The following is a 17,260-nucleotide window of genomic DNA, read 5'->3' on the forward strand; positions in this document are numbered from 1 at the left end:
AGAGAAGGCCATGTTCATGAGTAGACACTCTGCTATCTAGCATCTTTGTATTACGAAATAACAAGTGGTCCCGCCTAGCGTACTCGTTAACACTCTCGTCTTTGGTGCGAGCGGTCCCGGGTTCGATTCCCGATGGGGATACTCGGTGGAAAAAGTGTAAGTATTTTTTTCAGGCCAGCCATCTCGAGTTAGATTTCCTGGGTTTTCGTTATTCACACCAGGCGAATGCTGGGATAGTACCTAATATACAGGTACCAGGTCGCTTCCTTCCTCCTCTAATCCTTTCTTCTTTCCCTTTCCTCGGATAATATTTCGCCAAGGGACTCATCATTCATACGTGACGGGCTAACATGGTCATAGATGACGAAAACCCAAAAGTCTAATTTCTAACGAAATAAATTTTTGCACACAGAAGAGAAAAATAACTTCCAACACTGAATTGCTATTTTCTACTGCAAAAAATGTATTCAAATGAAAGTTGGTACAGCAATAATAATCTTAAAAACTACGTGACTGTGATATTGATGCTCAAAAATGAAAAAAAGAGTTACTTTGTTCGAATAAAGAGAGAAATTTAATAACACGTTTTAGACCCAGATAAAGTTCTTATAATACAGTAAAGATTTTAAAAATATATTTACAAGAGATTCAGTTAACAAGTCACAGTTTTGAGCAGATTACATGCATTAGGAAAACATACCAGTCATTTTATTTGATAACTGTTTTTTCAAAGTAAGTTCAGCAATCTTAAATAACTTTCAATGGCATATACAACCATAGTCCATTACAAACACATAACAATTATAAAATCAGAAAGTTTATATTCTGTATTTAAAACACTGACTGCTGATACGCATAAGAGTAAATTACATAAGGGGCCGGAATAATTTTACAATGTTTGTACACTTTTACGAATATTGAAGAAATATACGTCTGAAATTACATACACTTTTAATTCTGGATCTACAGGCCAGTCACAATCACATTGCCATATAAAACTGTAGAAAAGTGACCCACCGGTGGCACATGTAGCCAAAAACGTGAAAGACGCAATGACCCACCGGTGGGTCACGCGACAGTTACACGTTAACGTTATTTTTTTTTTAAAAAAAAAAAGATCATTAGTTACTTCACGAATCCTGAATGTCTATCGATGATATATAAAGCCATAAATTACATAACAATTATACAATCAAATGTTTCACTTTCTGTATTTAAAAATCTATAAAAGAATGAACATTAGGTGTTCATACAGGACTTAATTCTTGCCAAAGCTGTTAAATTTTGTCAAATAACAATATTTGAAGAATATATGTTCGATTATGGAGTTATTTAATTTTTCGAAGCAACTATTCCTTATCTCAAATTATTAAAGAACGAACATATATGATCATTCCTCTAAGTACGTTATACCAAAATAACTTTCTATATCTATTTATACAAATAGAAATACATCTAAAATACATATATATGTATTTTAGATGTATTTAACAAATATAAAGGAATTTAACAATAATCATGAACTTAATGACGCCTTGAAAGAATTACCTAATAAACAAATTTAGTAATAATAGATAGAACTTAAAAAAACATACGGAAATGAATACAGCTGTAATAATAACAAAAATGCCATGGATTAGATTTAAATAAAAAAATTAAATTTAAAAAAACTAGCTGATTTAAATATTAACCGTAACTGAAGGTAAAATCATACAGGATATGAAAAAAGAAATTAAAAACTCATAAAGATCAAAACTTACTACTGATAAGAACTCTTTTCCTCACATTTTAAGTATAGTTAGAATCTTTTACTGGAATGGTTAGTTATAGTTCAAACACAGTATTTTTATCCTCAATATTTCAAAATATCATTACCTAAAGTAATAAAAGGAGTAATACACGCTTAACGCGAGAATGTATGCACATAAACAAAACAATATACTTATACATTATCTGAATAAAACTAACTACGAGCTGGTGGCTTAATAGTTCAACAGAAACCATATGTAATATAAATTTTGTACTGGAATAATGAGTATACGTACATAACATATTTTCATCTTTAAATGTAGAAACAATAGCAAAATTATTAGACTTAACTTTAAAGAACTGAGTAACTTTGTTCATCTGTATTTTATTGCTAATAATATTTCTTTTTAAAAGAAAGTTACAGGGCTTTTAGTTTACCATGCGTACCCACGATCTGTTGCTTTTGAAATGGACAACTTAAAACAAATCAAGGATGGAAAATGACAACGTAGATTGAAATATCGTTCAGAGCGCTGAAGAATCTAAAGGTGGATTACAGAGACAGAAAATACAGGAACTAGACAGCTGTTATAGGAAGGGATCAGAAGATAGCAAGAATAAGTAAAGGAGTAAGGCAAGAATGTGGACTTTCACCTCTCCTGTTCAATGTCTATATAGAAGAGGCTATGAAAGAATTCTTTGATAAAAACGAGAAAGGTATAAAAGTAAAATGACAGGTTTTCAGCACAATAAGGGTTGCTAATGGCATAGCACCGATAACGGAGAACCAAAAGGACATGCAAAATGAAGATAAGTAAGAATAAAATCAAACTGATAAAGTGCACAAGAGCAGGACAGGAAGGGGCAAACGTATGGCTAGAGGGAGAGAAAATCGAAAACGTTTAGACATTCTCCTATTTAGGAAGTCTAATATCCTCGGACGGAAGAAGTGAAAAAGACTTAAGTTCCAGAATAGCACAGGCTAAACAAGCATTCAATAGGAAAAGAGAACTGCTAATATCAAGAAATGAACGTTGGACGTTTGAAAGTGATTTATTAAGACTCTGGTATGGAGCGTGGCGCTTTACGGATCAGAGACGTGGACTCTGAGAAAAGCTAATATCCAAGCTGGAAGCATTTGAAATGTGATGTTGGCGCAGAATGCTGCGCATATCATGGACTGAAAGGAAAAGGAATGAAGACGTACTAAAGGAAGCTAATGAAGGACGACAGATCATGAAGATAATAGGAAAAAGAAAAAACAGCATGCTTGGCCATCTCATTCGGCACTCCGATTGGATCACCGTGTTGATAGAGGCAAAGGCAGAAGGAAAACCAGGAAGAGGAAGACCAAGGATAGAATATCTTGATGCAGTCACGAAGAAGAGACTTTATCAAATTATAAAACAGCTCTCCCAAAGGAGAAAAGTTTTAAAATTTTCATGTTGGCCACCAACATATGGCTGAGGAGAGATAAAAGACATCATACATTATTTCCACGGAAATTAGTTGAATTTACAGGCTTAAAAATACTAAACTGAATTAAATAATTTAATCTGATTTGATTTACAATGTCTTTTGATTTGTTTCCAACTGATATTTCTGATTATTAAGTTTATTTTCTACACAGTATTACTCAAAACATCATGAAAGTATAAACCAAAACAAAGGCGCGTCAAACTTATTGCAACAAATCAGCTTTTGATCTATAGCATTACACATTACGGAATCACGAACTACATGCTAGTAAAAACTATAGAACAAAGACAGTAAGAAGTGACACTTACAATTTCGTATAATGGAGACTAATTTTTCTCTATAATGTCACTAGCTAAAACGCAGTTGCTATTAACATTCCTCCTCTTCCCACCTTTCAAGATAGTAAACGCTTGTAGGAGTAGTTAGTTTCTTTTACACGGAACTGAATCCTGAAGTATACATTAATCAAACTCTTTCTTATAACACTAGAAAGACGACAGTTTTCGCGTAGCTAAAAATCATATCCAAAATTGATCCATACGAGGTGTGTTCAAAAATGAAACCGAACTTTTGCTATAACATCTTTATTGCTCATTGTACATTTTAAGCACCGTCTCCCTCAAAGTAGTCCATTCTACCTGCAAACCATTCTTAACGTTTCTTTCATTTTTGGCAAGCCTCCTGGAACGCACTCTCTGGAATGGTGCCCAGGTCTCTTGTTCCATTGTTCTGAACCTTTTCTATGGTTTGGAAATGACGTCCCATCGAAGTGATTTTAAGTTTGGGAAACAGTAAAAAAGTCTGCTGGGGCTAGGTTCGCAGAACAGGGTGGATGGAACACAACAAGACTCTGATGCTTTGCCAAATAACTGCGGATGAGGAGCCAAGCGTGCACCATTCAAGTCTCCACAATTCAGGATCTTCCACCGCACAACATCCCGCAACCGAGCTAAAATGTCCTGATAAAATTGTTTGTTTACCATCTGACCACGTGGTACAAATTCATAATGAACAGTCCCTTTCAAATCAAAAAAGCACAACTAACATCACCTTAATTTTTTACCTGAATCATGCGTGCTTTTATTGGACGACGAGACCCTGAGTGAAATGAAAAGCACTTGAAACGTCTCTGTAAATGTTTTGCCGAATTTGTTGCAAAATTTCACACACGCACGTTGTTCCTCAAGTCCATTCATTGTCTCTGTATCATTAATCCGACGAACAGCTTATGCATGTGTTCACTTCAGTGGTTGTAGTTCGGCAACTAACGAAACGAGGTAAACGGCAGTTTGTTGTCTAAACTTACCACTAGGTGCGATCAGTAGCTGCAGCGCGCTCCCTCTGCCGGTTGGCGCGCTATTCTTTTTTTTTAATCGGTATTTTTTTTTTGAACACACTTCGTTTAACACTAAACAAAATGCTATGCTCGAGGGGAAATTCTAACGTATAATTTCCGAGGAAATTCAAGAAAAAAATCTAATTCTTATGGCTCAAAAAATATGTTGTCTACTGTCAATTTTGGATCTGTTATAAAATAGTGTTTGCTTATTTATAAACTGAATATGTTAGAAAATACGCTATTAACTACCAACATTGCATGTATTGTTGTTTGTGTTATCCTAACTGTGACACCAGTTAATCATATTACTACTTGTAAAAGGATGCGTACCAAGCATTGATTGTTGGGTCGAATATCATTAAACCATAAATATCGCTAGTTTCAGAGATGCATGTAGGAAAATGAAAAATTCCAGTTTGACGTCCCATGATTATCGTCTTTAGGCTAAGGGAGACGGATGATTAAGGTAAGTGAATGAGGATGGAAAAATTGGTGGAATGAGAAAGTAGGAGGAAACGGGGAGTACCCCAAGAAAATTCACGGACACGATATTGTTTTGGCTGGGGATCGAATCAGGGACCCCACGCACCAGAGGTAAGTGCTTTATCACTGAGCCACCGTGCCCTCTCCTCCCGATTCATATAGAGTCTAATAATTTTGCCACACCGTATGTATCTTGGAAGTATTAGAAAATAAAACTCAAACTATACAACACATAAAACATATATATTCAATTCTGAACACGAAATCATAAAAGTTGAAAAATATACACCTTTAAAAAATAATATTTGTATTTGTACTATGAACTATGTGAATTAAAAAAAAAGAGTATTCTTGGATTATAATAATATGACAAAACTTACCATACTAACATAATTAAAATCGTTACATTAATAAGATATTCCTCAACAAAAATATTATAAATCCATCGAATGCCCATTAGCTACAACCTGATTCATGATTTAAAATATAACTTTGGTTTTGAGATACATAGCACCATTTACTAATTTAAAAAAAATATATATCGTAAATAAAAACATTTACTAATCTAAATATAGTCAAAATAAACATACTTTGTACCTATTTTAAATTCGCTTGAAGCAAAACGTCGTGACTTTTCATATGTTACAAAATCAAATATTGCAGAAAATAAATCAGCAACCTAATATATTTGCTTCACAACTAAATACAATACAGTTCTTTCTGAGCGAGAGGCGTACTATAACTTGCACTGTAAATAAAATCTCCAGTCTTTATACATATAGTGTACATATTTAGTTGACGGAATAAGATAAAAAGTAAATAAACGCTCATACCAAGTAAATCTAAACGATATTTCCGATCTCAATTAATTGTTACGCGAAATGTAATGAGGCTTCCTTGTTAAGAAAAATGTGCTTCAGAAGATGTTTCTGAAAGTTTAGTTTTACACTGTCTTCTGTCACTATCAACTTAACCAAAGTAAGAAAACCAGTTGAGAATGCTCCAACAGCACTGCCAGAACAAACTTAAAAAGAATGGAGATATGGAGTGGGAAGGATAACTTCTGATTGTTACGACACGTAAAAGTAAAGCTTTTTCCGCACCTTGTTCCGTTTCTCGCAAAAATTATCATTTCTCTATGACTTACAGTTCCCGAGGTATGGCTTCTGAAATCTCCCGAAATTCGAACTTTTTTGGCCCATATCTGGGGAAAGGTGGCCAGTTGGCCAGTAGCAAGTTGATCAATGGCCACCGGTTCTATTTGGTACCAAAATATTTATCATCCTCTTAGGTACTGATTAACATCAATAATCATCTCTCTATGACTTACGATTCCCGAGATATGGCTCCTTAAATTTCTGGAAATCGGCCATTTTTTGACCAATATCTCGGGAACGATAAGAGCGACGCGAAAAATTTAATCACTTTCTTAGATAGTTTTTGATACTCTATCAAATGCAGGGTTCAAAATTGAAAAAAAATCGCAAACAACAGACAGACGAACAGGCAGACAGACACACAGACATAGAGAATTCAGTAACGAACTTTTTTAAAGTTCGTTGAAAATGGCAATTAGTGAGAGATCACGAACAGTTCCCAGATATCACTCGTCCGTCAAGAATTAACACTTGTTACAACACTGGTTGACCTACGCACATGCATCACTAGCCAAAGAAGAAATTGATCCCGACATGCTATCGGCAGGAATCAGAATATAGGCTTGATGTATGCAGCGTTTAGATGTAGATCATATATTGAAGAAAGAAATTGATTTGTTTTTATGTGTATATGTGTGTAAATTACTTGCGCTTCATTAAGATGGAATAATTTATCACTCAATCCGGGAACATTGATTATGAAGACCTCTTGTATTATAGCCAGACCATCAACAGAAGGTGACGCCGTTGTCTTCGATTGATCCGTCAATTTTATCATTAATCTATTGCTTTGTTTTTGTACCAAACTAATTTTGTCTAATCTTCTCCACACCTGTAATTACAAGTTTTTTTTTTATTGCTTCTACATAACATTCATGTTCCTGCTTGGATAATACAATATTCCGCATACTTTAATTCACATAACCAGCGGTTTTAAAATAACCAATAAAGTAGAAAACAATTAGAACCTTAAAAATTCTCCTTCATTTGAGTGTGGTGTCTCTAATATTAAGCCTTAATTTGAAATTATTTAAGGACAAAAGTGCAAAAGAATACTGAGATACATTTCGTACTTATATCCTGATTCTTCTTTCATAAAATTTGTAGTCAATTGATCTATTAAACTTACTGTATTTAATTGCGTAATAGTCACCCTCGCACAATACTCGCACCTTAAGTTTGAAGTAAAAACATTCGAAAAAAAAAATCCCCGCATAAAAGTCGCAGTCTACGGGAATTTTGTCTTTGTGAACGAGACTTTCTTCGAAATTGCTTATCTTGAGCGAGTCCGAGCAAAAGAACCTTTAGTGTTCACTGACACGTAACACCGTCAACAGAGATAGGCAACCTACATCCACCCTCCATTCCGCGCACTCCCCTCCAAGTATGATTCATCCCAGTATGGCACCTGTCTACAACCACCTCGTCTGCTCTTGCAAATTCCACCATATGCCTCGAGGGTTTCAAACATCTGGTTGTGATTCCAAAAATCACCTCCTGGCTGGACTACAGGTTTTAATATTTTAATTATGTAGACTCTATTTTATTTTTTATGTTGGCACAATACTGTATGTACCAAAATTCGAAATTGTGTTGATCGTAGCGATAATTGAATGGCAGCTTTTCTCGCGTAATAGTCGCTGTTGGATTTTCGAATTAAAAAGTTGGCACAAAAGTGCGACTATTACGCGAGTAAACACGATAAGTGTTTCGGTGGGTAATAAATTTGTTACCAACATTAAAAATGTTGTTGCTTTCAGTGCCAGTTCATAATACAGAGATCATATTTATAAAACCCACATTACAGGAGTAATCTCATAATTTGGGGGGGGGGGGGGATACCGTAAACGACAGCCGTGCTAATGGAAATCTCCGCACTATCTTTCACATCTTTGTACGTCATATCATCTAATGATGTTACTTTTAAGCATGAGTATTAAGTAAAACCCTTATTTCGGCCACTCTTGTAAGAAAGCTTTGTTTATTTATTATTTTCAAGGTTAGAAATGTTAAAACATTAATTAAATCAAAAACGTTTATGACGCTGACTAGAATGCTGAATTGAGAAAGCCGTGAGCATTTATTCTGGGTCTCACATTTTGTCTGGGCCACACTGATTTTTGGATGTGTCATTTTACTTTGCGTTCTTAACAGGTTGACTCCCAAGGTGATTTGAGGGTACTGGTCCCAGGAGGTCATCAATTTCTTTTTACCTTTGGCTCGATTATGGATAGTCATGCCACATTTTTGTCGCGATATTTTGCTTCTCCCGAAAATGTACCAATGGGAGCCGAGCATCATATGTCATGCTCAGGGTCTCACAGTAATTTGTGATATCAAGCATGAGCATTATATAACTTATGGTGCTCATGGCCCCACAGAGAAATTAGGTGAGCACCACATATGATGCTCATGGCAGTCAACCTGTTAAACACCGGGGTTATGAGGAACAGAGCCTACTATTAAAATGGAATTTGAACCAAAAGTCGGTTGAGTTTCGTACTTCCAGCAGGATCTGAACCTGCAAATACAGATACCAATATGTGGCTATGACGTTGACACTGATATACTATTTTTACTGATATACTATCTTGATAATAATGCTTCATCTCAAATTCAGTTGCTTCAAACTGATTTGCTTTAACGTTCACAATTTATTCCATTTTCAAATTAAGAACTTTTAAAAGGTTCCGTAAATTAGTACACAGTACTTACAAGGTGATAACTACACACACACCAAAATCCAACAACTCTGACTGGTGCGCAGCAACAAATTTACACACAAATACAATCGTATTAAGGCACTAAGGATTTTTTTTCTTAAATCTACATCCATATTTTAAAATTTTATATACAAAACACTTTTTCTTCAATACTAATAGTAACAACCACTTTAAAAGCAGATTCAGTTTTACACTGGATTTGTTTTCAAAATATTTATCTGTTTCGAATGTCGATTTCAAACAATATATACAAAGAAGAAAAGAAGCTATAACATTGAGCGTATATTTGGACATTATCAATTCATCCTTCAAAAATATCATACAATATTTACAAAAGCATGAATATATCATCGGCGTTTAGGCAGAAGTCACTAATTCCGAAAACATACGAATGGAGTTAGGTACTTCTTCCAGTACGATACGGATACACAAGGTGAAATACACGACGTTCTAACATTGTCAGGCTAGATGTAGCAGGTGAAATTGTGATGCTGAACGTGGTTATTCTTAGTATAACAATGCCATCTGCTACATCTAGCCTCCTAACATGTATGAGAACGTCGTATTTTTCACCTTGTACATAGTTCTCGTACTGCAAGAAGTGCCTAGCCCCATCTGTATGTTTTTGGAGTTAGTGACTTCTGCCTGATGAGGTTAGATGTAGTATGGCATTGTTATGCTCAGGATAACCACTCTTAGCATCACAAATTTCACCTGCTACATCGAGCCTAACAATGTTAGAACATCGCGTACTTCACCTTGTGTATCGTTATCGTACTGAAACAAGTACCTAACTCTATTCGTACGTTTTTGGAGTTAGTGACTTCTGCCTGAACGCCGACGATATACATAATATACCGTATAAACTATCTATAAGCAATTAAAAATGGATTATATTAAGATGTAGATCAATAATATCAGTAGATACATCAAGATCTTACTTATCTAAATGAATATAATTTCATAAATACATATTTTTTCTCTCTATCACGATTGTATTACATGACTAATTTCAATCGAAAATTAGAGAAAGACAGAACATCAAACTCTTTTCTACTATTACGGTAGCTACACAGTTTTATATAATTTAAAAAGGCCTATATAGGCATATAATTTTATGGTAATAATGAAATCTTAATATCATATAATTATTCGAAGAATTTTTTAAAAATAAAATAAAACAAAATTTAAAAATATAAAAGGAGTTTTTTTCTTCATTTAGGTACCAGTAAATTTAAGATGATCTATAATTGTTGGTTAATTTAAATGTTTATAAGAAAATGAGATTCTCTTTAAGTTAATATACGTAAATAAAATGTACGTAGCAAATAAAAGGTTTCTGCGAACCATTATTTGTGTATTAAAAAAAACTATAATTTTACTGAGTACATATTTACATAAAAAAAAAAGGCATAAAGCTTCCAAACGAGACAAGAAAATTATGAAAACTTATGACTGTTAATTTGTTCTAACTAACACATCGTAACTAACTGAAACTGATTTTTATGTAGTACAATTAGTTTACGACGAGGGAACATCAGAAACTAAGGTTACAAGGCCGATATTTCTGGTGTTTCGTCTGTTATAGAGGAAGAAGAAGTGTGCAGTAATTTTAATACATGGAGTTGGCAACTGTGTAGAGTTTCAGCACCCGCCACCTACAGCGCTAGTTCTACGTTAACACAAATGACGATTTATTTGGAAAACTGATCTCGTGAAGAAGTTCGCGTCAGTTATTCGATTTCTGTGGGTGAGACATGTAACCGCGGCTGAAATTCATCGGCAGCTGGTAAAGCTTTACGGAAACTGTAATGTTGCGTTACCATGTCGCAAAATGGTTTCGAAAGTTTCCTTCACGACAACGCGCGCCCGCATATAGGCTAGAAGACCATCACGCTGTTGAAAGAGTTTCGCTGGGACATCATCGATCACCCTCCCTACAGCCTGGACCTCGCTCCAAGTGACTTTTACCTGTTCCCGCACTTAAAGAAGCACCTAGGAGACCGTCGCTTCGCTTCGGACGAGGAGGTGACAATGTGGCTGAACGCGTAAGGACGGGATCTTCATCAGGAGGGAATGTTCAAACTCATCCACGATGCGACAAGTGTTATAGAGACTATGGTGAAAGATAACCTAATGTATATATTATCTGTTGGCTGTATTGGTTGTATGAAATAATATATACACGTTTTACTGCAGGCTTTGTAACTTTACTTTCTGATCGCCCCTCGTACATTAGCCAAAAATGGCGCCCATCTTTCAATAATTCGATGACGACTCAAAAGTTTGATTACAACGACAAATAGAAAAAGTGAGTAAAACTTTAATTAAGATCAATGTAGAATAGGATATGCAGTGAGAACGGCTTTGAGAGGTGAGAAAGATACCGATATTCACCCTGCTTCCCTTCGTGGGTACCTATATACAGAACTTTTTTGTTTTTGTTTTAGATAATAAAAGAAACAGCACTAGATGTGAAAACAAACAGAAAAAAATAACATATAAAACAGTATAAAACAAACACTTGTGCTACGAAACGGCACATTGATAAACATTAAAAGTAATAATAATTTGGATGGAATGCATTAATTCTATCTGTAGTACACGTATTAATGGAAAGATGACATTTACTGGTATCTTAGCTCTATATAAAATGATCACAAGACATTACTTTTAGCGACATCACGAATATATTCCTTTTATTCATGTTATGATGCACTCTGTACTTCTGAAGTAACTCTGCCAAATATAACATGGAACATTTACTAACTAATTTTACAATCATTATTTCAATTGTGCTAAATAAAATATGCAAATACTGGCAGCACATTCCGTAACTCGTACAACAAAGATATTGGTTTGAGTTTGTACAGTAGTAACATATGTATAAACCACCTAATTCCCGTTAAAATACGCTTAAAACCCAATAATGAATTAAGAGGCCATTTATCTGTATTTGTCTCCCACGATACGTTACCTGGCTGTAAATATGCCCATACTGGCTGACCGTTTCTTCACTAATCTCGCAGCCACTGAAACGGAAAGAAAATTGTAGCGTTAATTACCTCTAGACAAGGTTCCATAAACATTTGGTTATTTAAGAAAAAACAGTTTTTATTTGATTTCTAAACAAATTGTACTATTTTACAATATTATTAGCATTAAAAAAAAAGATGACAAAGATACGAAGTGTAACTAGTAAAAATTCAGGTTGATTTTGCTATTGGCGAAACGGTGCATGTGAAGCTCAATCCATGCACGAGTGTATCATATAATACTCTGCCTACCGAATGAGTGATTGCCTAGAGTGCAAGTCGCTCAGTTCCGCTGTGACCTTTGCACAAAGCGGACCATGCGTCTATGCTCGTCGGAAAACTCCTTAATGTTAAAATGGAACAGCGTATCAGTATGAAGTTTCATCCCAAACTGGGGAAAACAGCGACAGAAATTTGCGACTTGATAAAGGTAGTGTGTGAAGATGACTTTATCACGCACACAAAAGTTTTGAGCGGTTCAAACGGTTTAAAGAGGAACGAGAAGTGATCACAAACGAAACATGTCATGGACGATTTTGCACGTCCAAAACGAATCCACATATTCAAAAAAGTCAGCAATGTGATTCGAAAAGATCATAGTTTAAGTATTCGCGCTGCTGGCTGAAGTTGAAGGAAATCATAAAGAAACTGCTGGTCCAATTTTACATGAAAGCTTTAACATAAAGAAAATGCGTTCAAAATTGATCCAAGGAACACGAAAGCAAGCTCGCATGAACAGTTGTTGTTATGTTATTTTGATAAACATTGGGAGAGACCCTACAATCTTAGAAAGAGTGATAACCTGTGACAAATTGTGGTTCTTCAGGCACAATATCAAAACCAAATCCCAATCCTTGGAAAAGCCCGAGTTCGCCATGCCACAAGAAAGCTCAAATGAGCAAATATAAATTCAAAGCAATGAGGGTTATTTTTATTATCGACATCCGTGTGGATTGTGTACGTTAATTGGGTGCCTGAGAGTGAAACTATAAATCAACATCTTACTTAGTGTTAACAACCCTTCGTGAGCGAGTAAGAAGACGATGATGACCTGATTCGTGGACAAAGAAGCCATGGATTTTCCACCAAGATAATGCTCTTGCATACACGGCACTGCCAGTGAACAAATTTTTAATCAAACATGGGATCTCTGTGTTAAATGATCCGCCATATTTGCCGGATCTTGCTCCATACGACTTCATTATTATTATTATTTCCCAAAGTGAAGTCAGCACTGAACGAACCAGATTTGAGGCAGTAGAAGCTGTAAAAGGGAAAGCGATGGATGCCATGAACATGGTTTCCGAAAACGACTGGCAACACTGCTTCACCAATGGAAAATTTGTATGGAAATTTGTATGGTAGGGATCGTAAAGGGGTTATTTTGAAGGGGAAAGTATTCCTATTGTACAAATTAACAAATAAAATATTTCGTAGTACCAGTACTTTTTTTAATAGTCGTATCTCGTATATACGAGGAATAGTCGAGAAAAGGTTACAAAGCCTATTATGGCTTATGTGTGAGACATAGCTAGAAGATCAACACACCTGATGATAGAGGACACTCAACAATAGTCCTCGATGTAATCAAAGTTTTTGTTCAGCCGCTTATCACAACGGCAGATTAAGTTTTCTTTACCATTTACATAGAATTCCGCGTGAAGTTCTCGTAGCCACCGTAAGGGAGCGGTTTCGACATAATCACATGCCAAATACTGGTGGCCAGCCATTTTTTTGTTTTAGAACATGGAATAGGTGAAAGTCACTGGGGCTATGTCAGGACCGTAGAACGGGTGCTTTAGTTGTTCAAAACGTAACGTTAGTGGTTGAAGTGGGTCTACCGCTGTGTTCGGGGTTGTCATTAACAATATTAGTCCATGTTTCTTTGAAGGCACGATACCACTCCCTACATGTTGCTTTGAAATTTAGCCGTCCCCATACACCTCTATAATCTGCCTATGAATGTCAGCAGGTATAGTGTTTTTGGCCCACAGGAACCGCAGCACTCACCTCACTTCTACTTTTGACTATTACTTTTACAGATTGAGTCATCACTTTTAATGTCTGCTTTCCGGCTATACATGATCAGAATCCGAAGTCTTCATACCTGCACCAACACAGACATAATCTACAAATAAATTTTCGTTAAGTTAGTGAATAACCTAAAAGTTCTTTGCTCTGTAACCTTTTATTTTTCGATTATCCCTCGTACTAATCGACAGATCTATTTAGCTGAACAAAACGATATTAAGGAAAGTAAATTATCATGCGTAGGTTCGAAGTTACGGAGAAATTATTTTTGTGAATCTAAAAAAATATGCTATACGATAACCACACCATCTATTAAGGTGAAACTGAAGCTGAAGAAGACTCTCATTATGATTTCATTACGTCACTAACAGTATGCCAGTATACAGTATGATTAATGAGATAGAGTCCTAAATTATCATTAACTCTTACATTTTTTTTGCCTAACCATAATATTGTGCAAACATGAGACATGTATCAATCGATCGGTAAGATCAAGCTGAACAATACAGGTGTGAAGATGAATTCTCATGTGTAGTTTTCGAGAAGATAGAGAAAAACAAAATTTTATGGCGCTGAAAATTGTCAATTGTTGCCAATATTAGTTAGTTTATGCTGGCATAGGTTGTTTATTTATTTATTTTGCATTGTATAGGTAAAGAAACACACTGTTAAGCAACACACTGTATCTGTTGTTGTTCTCTTCCTAACGATGACATAATATTCGTAACAGTGGCACATTCTCCTAACAGTGATTCAAACACACACATTTCTAACTGTGATATATATATATATATATATACATTCTCTCTCTCTCTCACTCACTCACTCACTCTTACTTCTGACAATGACACCCCTTCCTTAACAGTGCCACATATTACCTCGCTTTATTGTTTCGTCTCTCGATCTACCCTCGTAAGAATCCAGCTCAGTTCATCCAGATTGTCAGTGATGCCCGGAGTAAACTGGGATAAAGACAACTGAAGTATCATGCTGACCACTTTATTTCTACGTAACGTGGCCACGAAAATGTGAAGTCTTACCTTCACACCGCCCTTGGCCCGACGCTTACTATAAATTTTACTGACAAATTACGGAACTAATGCACAAAAAATCAGAGAAACGAAAATGTAATCTTTCAGTTTTGCGTCACACAGTAATGCTCTGTAGCCCACAGGAGACTAAATATGAAAGGAATTAATGGAATTAAAATGTTGAAGAAAACGGGAGAACCAATGGATACATTGTTGTCCATCTTAAACTCATAGGGCCTGGGATAGAACCAGGGATCGCGTGCACTAGAGGCAAGCACTCTACTACGGAGCCACTATGTCCCCTACATATAATCAGTAGTTCGACAGGAAAACTGGACGATAAGGAAGAAGTGGCCGAAAAGTTGTGAGACGAGTGAAAGAAGAAAGAAAAGACCGAACAGAAACATTATATTCAGCCTAGATGTTCCCAGTATAAAAATAAAATCTACGGTGGAAATCAGGAACGAAAAGACAGGAGAAAAAAAGCAGAAGAATGGAATAAAAGAAGCCTAAAAAGGATCTGGAAGAACGGAACATCCTATGGAAGAACGGGTACTACTTCTGCTTTATAAATAAAGTCAAGTGTTACTTTGTGTGTAACATTGCCGCAGTCTCAATCTCTCAGTCTCGAGTCAAAAGAATCACCATATCAAAAGGATCTGAACATAATAACATAGGCGGTTTTAGTTATACGTTTATTGCTATTGATAAATCACTTGTAATATATCACATAAGACATTCAATGCAGAGAGTTGAAACTCCGCTTAGCAATTGTACAAACATGGGTAGAATAATACATTAAGCTTGTTGACCATATCTTCATATGAGGGGTGGTCAATATATTTTTGCTTTCGTATAGAAATGTTTTAGTTATTTGTGTGCAAATTATGCACGAAATGTGGCAATGTCTGATCAGACTAATGTGCAAATGTTATGTTTCTAGATTCAAAACTGTTGAATATATGGCGTCTGGAAAGAGTGAAAGTGTAGAAGTGGCAAAAGTGGAATATCGTCTAGCCATAAAGTTCCTTCATCTAGAGGATGAAAATGAAGGACATCTATGCAGAGATGAAAATTGTTTATGGTGGAAAGTACCCATCCTTAAGCACTATTAAAACATAGAAGAGACAGCTGAAATGTGAACGAATGAGTTTGGAAGACGAATCTAGAGTGGGAAGACCGTGTTCAGCGATTGATGATGACATGATTCGGAAAGTGGAACTCCTAGTGATGGACGACAAACGAATAACAATAAATACTATTGTTAATGAGTTGAAGATTTCTCATGGCTCAGTATCCACTATCTTACATGATCACCTGCACCTGTCCAAAGTGTCCACACGGTGGGTTCCCAGGTTTCTCACTTCATTTCAAAAACAGCAATGCGCTGATTGTGCATCGGAAGTGTTGGCTCTCTGTGTATCCAATGAGAACGACTTTTTCGATCGTCTCGTGACAATGGATGAATGTTGGATATATCACTTTGACCCAGAGTCTAAAGTGATGAGTAAATAGTGGAAACATAGCAGCTCCTCACCCCCTACAAAGACCCGTGTGCAGTCTTCTGCTAAGAAGGTCCCGCTTTCAGTTTTCTGGGATTGCAAGTTCGTTATTTTATGCGGATTACCTAACTTATGAACATAGTGTGACTGCAACATATAACAGAGGTCTGTTGGAAAAACTTCGCGATGACCTACAGGAAAAGCGCCGTGGTATCCTCACCAAAGGTGTTAGCCTGTTAATTGACAATCTCTCGCCCATACAGCCCAAGAAACCATTAATCTTGTCCAACGCGTAGGGTACTAATTCCTTCCCCATCCTCCATGTTCATTCGACCTCGTGCCGTATTAAATGACAGATAAAGATAATTTATGTTTAAGATCTATATTTAGTAATTTCTTTCTAATTCTGTTGTTCAAGTATTTAACTGTAATACAAAAATGAAATCTTTGAGTTTTACGTCCCTCGGTTATGCCGGTTAGGCTAAAGGAGACGGTGATGATGAGTAATGAATGAAATGGTGGAATGAAGTGGGAGGAAATGGGAGAACCCCAAGAAAACCCACGCACACGGTGTTTGTCCACCACAAAGTTCACTTGGCGTGGGCTGGGATCGAACCCGCGACCTCAAGCACCAGAGGTGAACGCTCTACCACTGAGCCACCGCGGCCCCTAACTGTAATACAGTTCTGTTACAGTTTGTTACGAGGTTAAAAAGATAAACAATAAAATAA

The 17,260-nt window shown here is 36.0% G+C and overlaps 1 protein-coding gene across 1 annotated transcript in view; it reads right to left on the reverse strand.

Moving 5' to 3' along the window:
* Positions 1–547: 547 nt before the first annotated feature.
* LOC145680297 (arf-GAP with dual PH domain-containing protein 1-like) overlaps positions 548–17,260 on the reverse strand; it is a 60,383-nt gene continuing 43,670 nt past the window's right edge. Inside the window, exon 7 of the mRNA XM_081750659.1 lies at positions 548–11,962. Within this exon, the coding sequence (XP_081606785.1) occupies positions 11,904–11,962 (59 nt within the window). The 3' untranslated portion in view covers positions 548–11,903. The remainder of the gene's footprint in view (positions 11,963–17,260) is intronic.

The sequence above is a fragment of the Thermobia domestica genome, chromosome 3, assembly GCF_964235325.1.
Source record: "Thermobia domestica chromosome 3, izTheDome1.hap1.1, whole genome shotgun sequence".
Lineage (NCBI taxonomy): Eukaryota > Metazoa > Arthropoda > Insecta > Zygentoma > Lepismatidae > Thermobia > Thermobia domestica.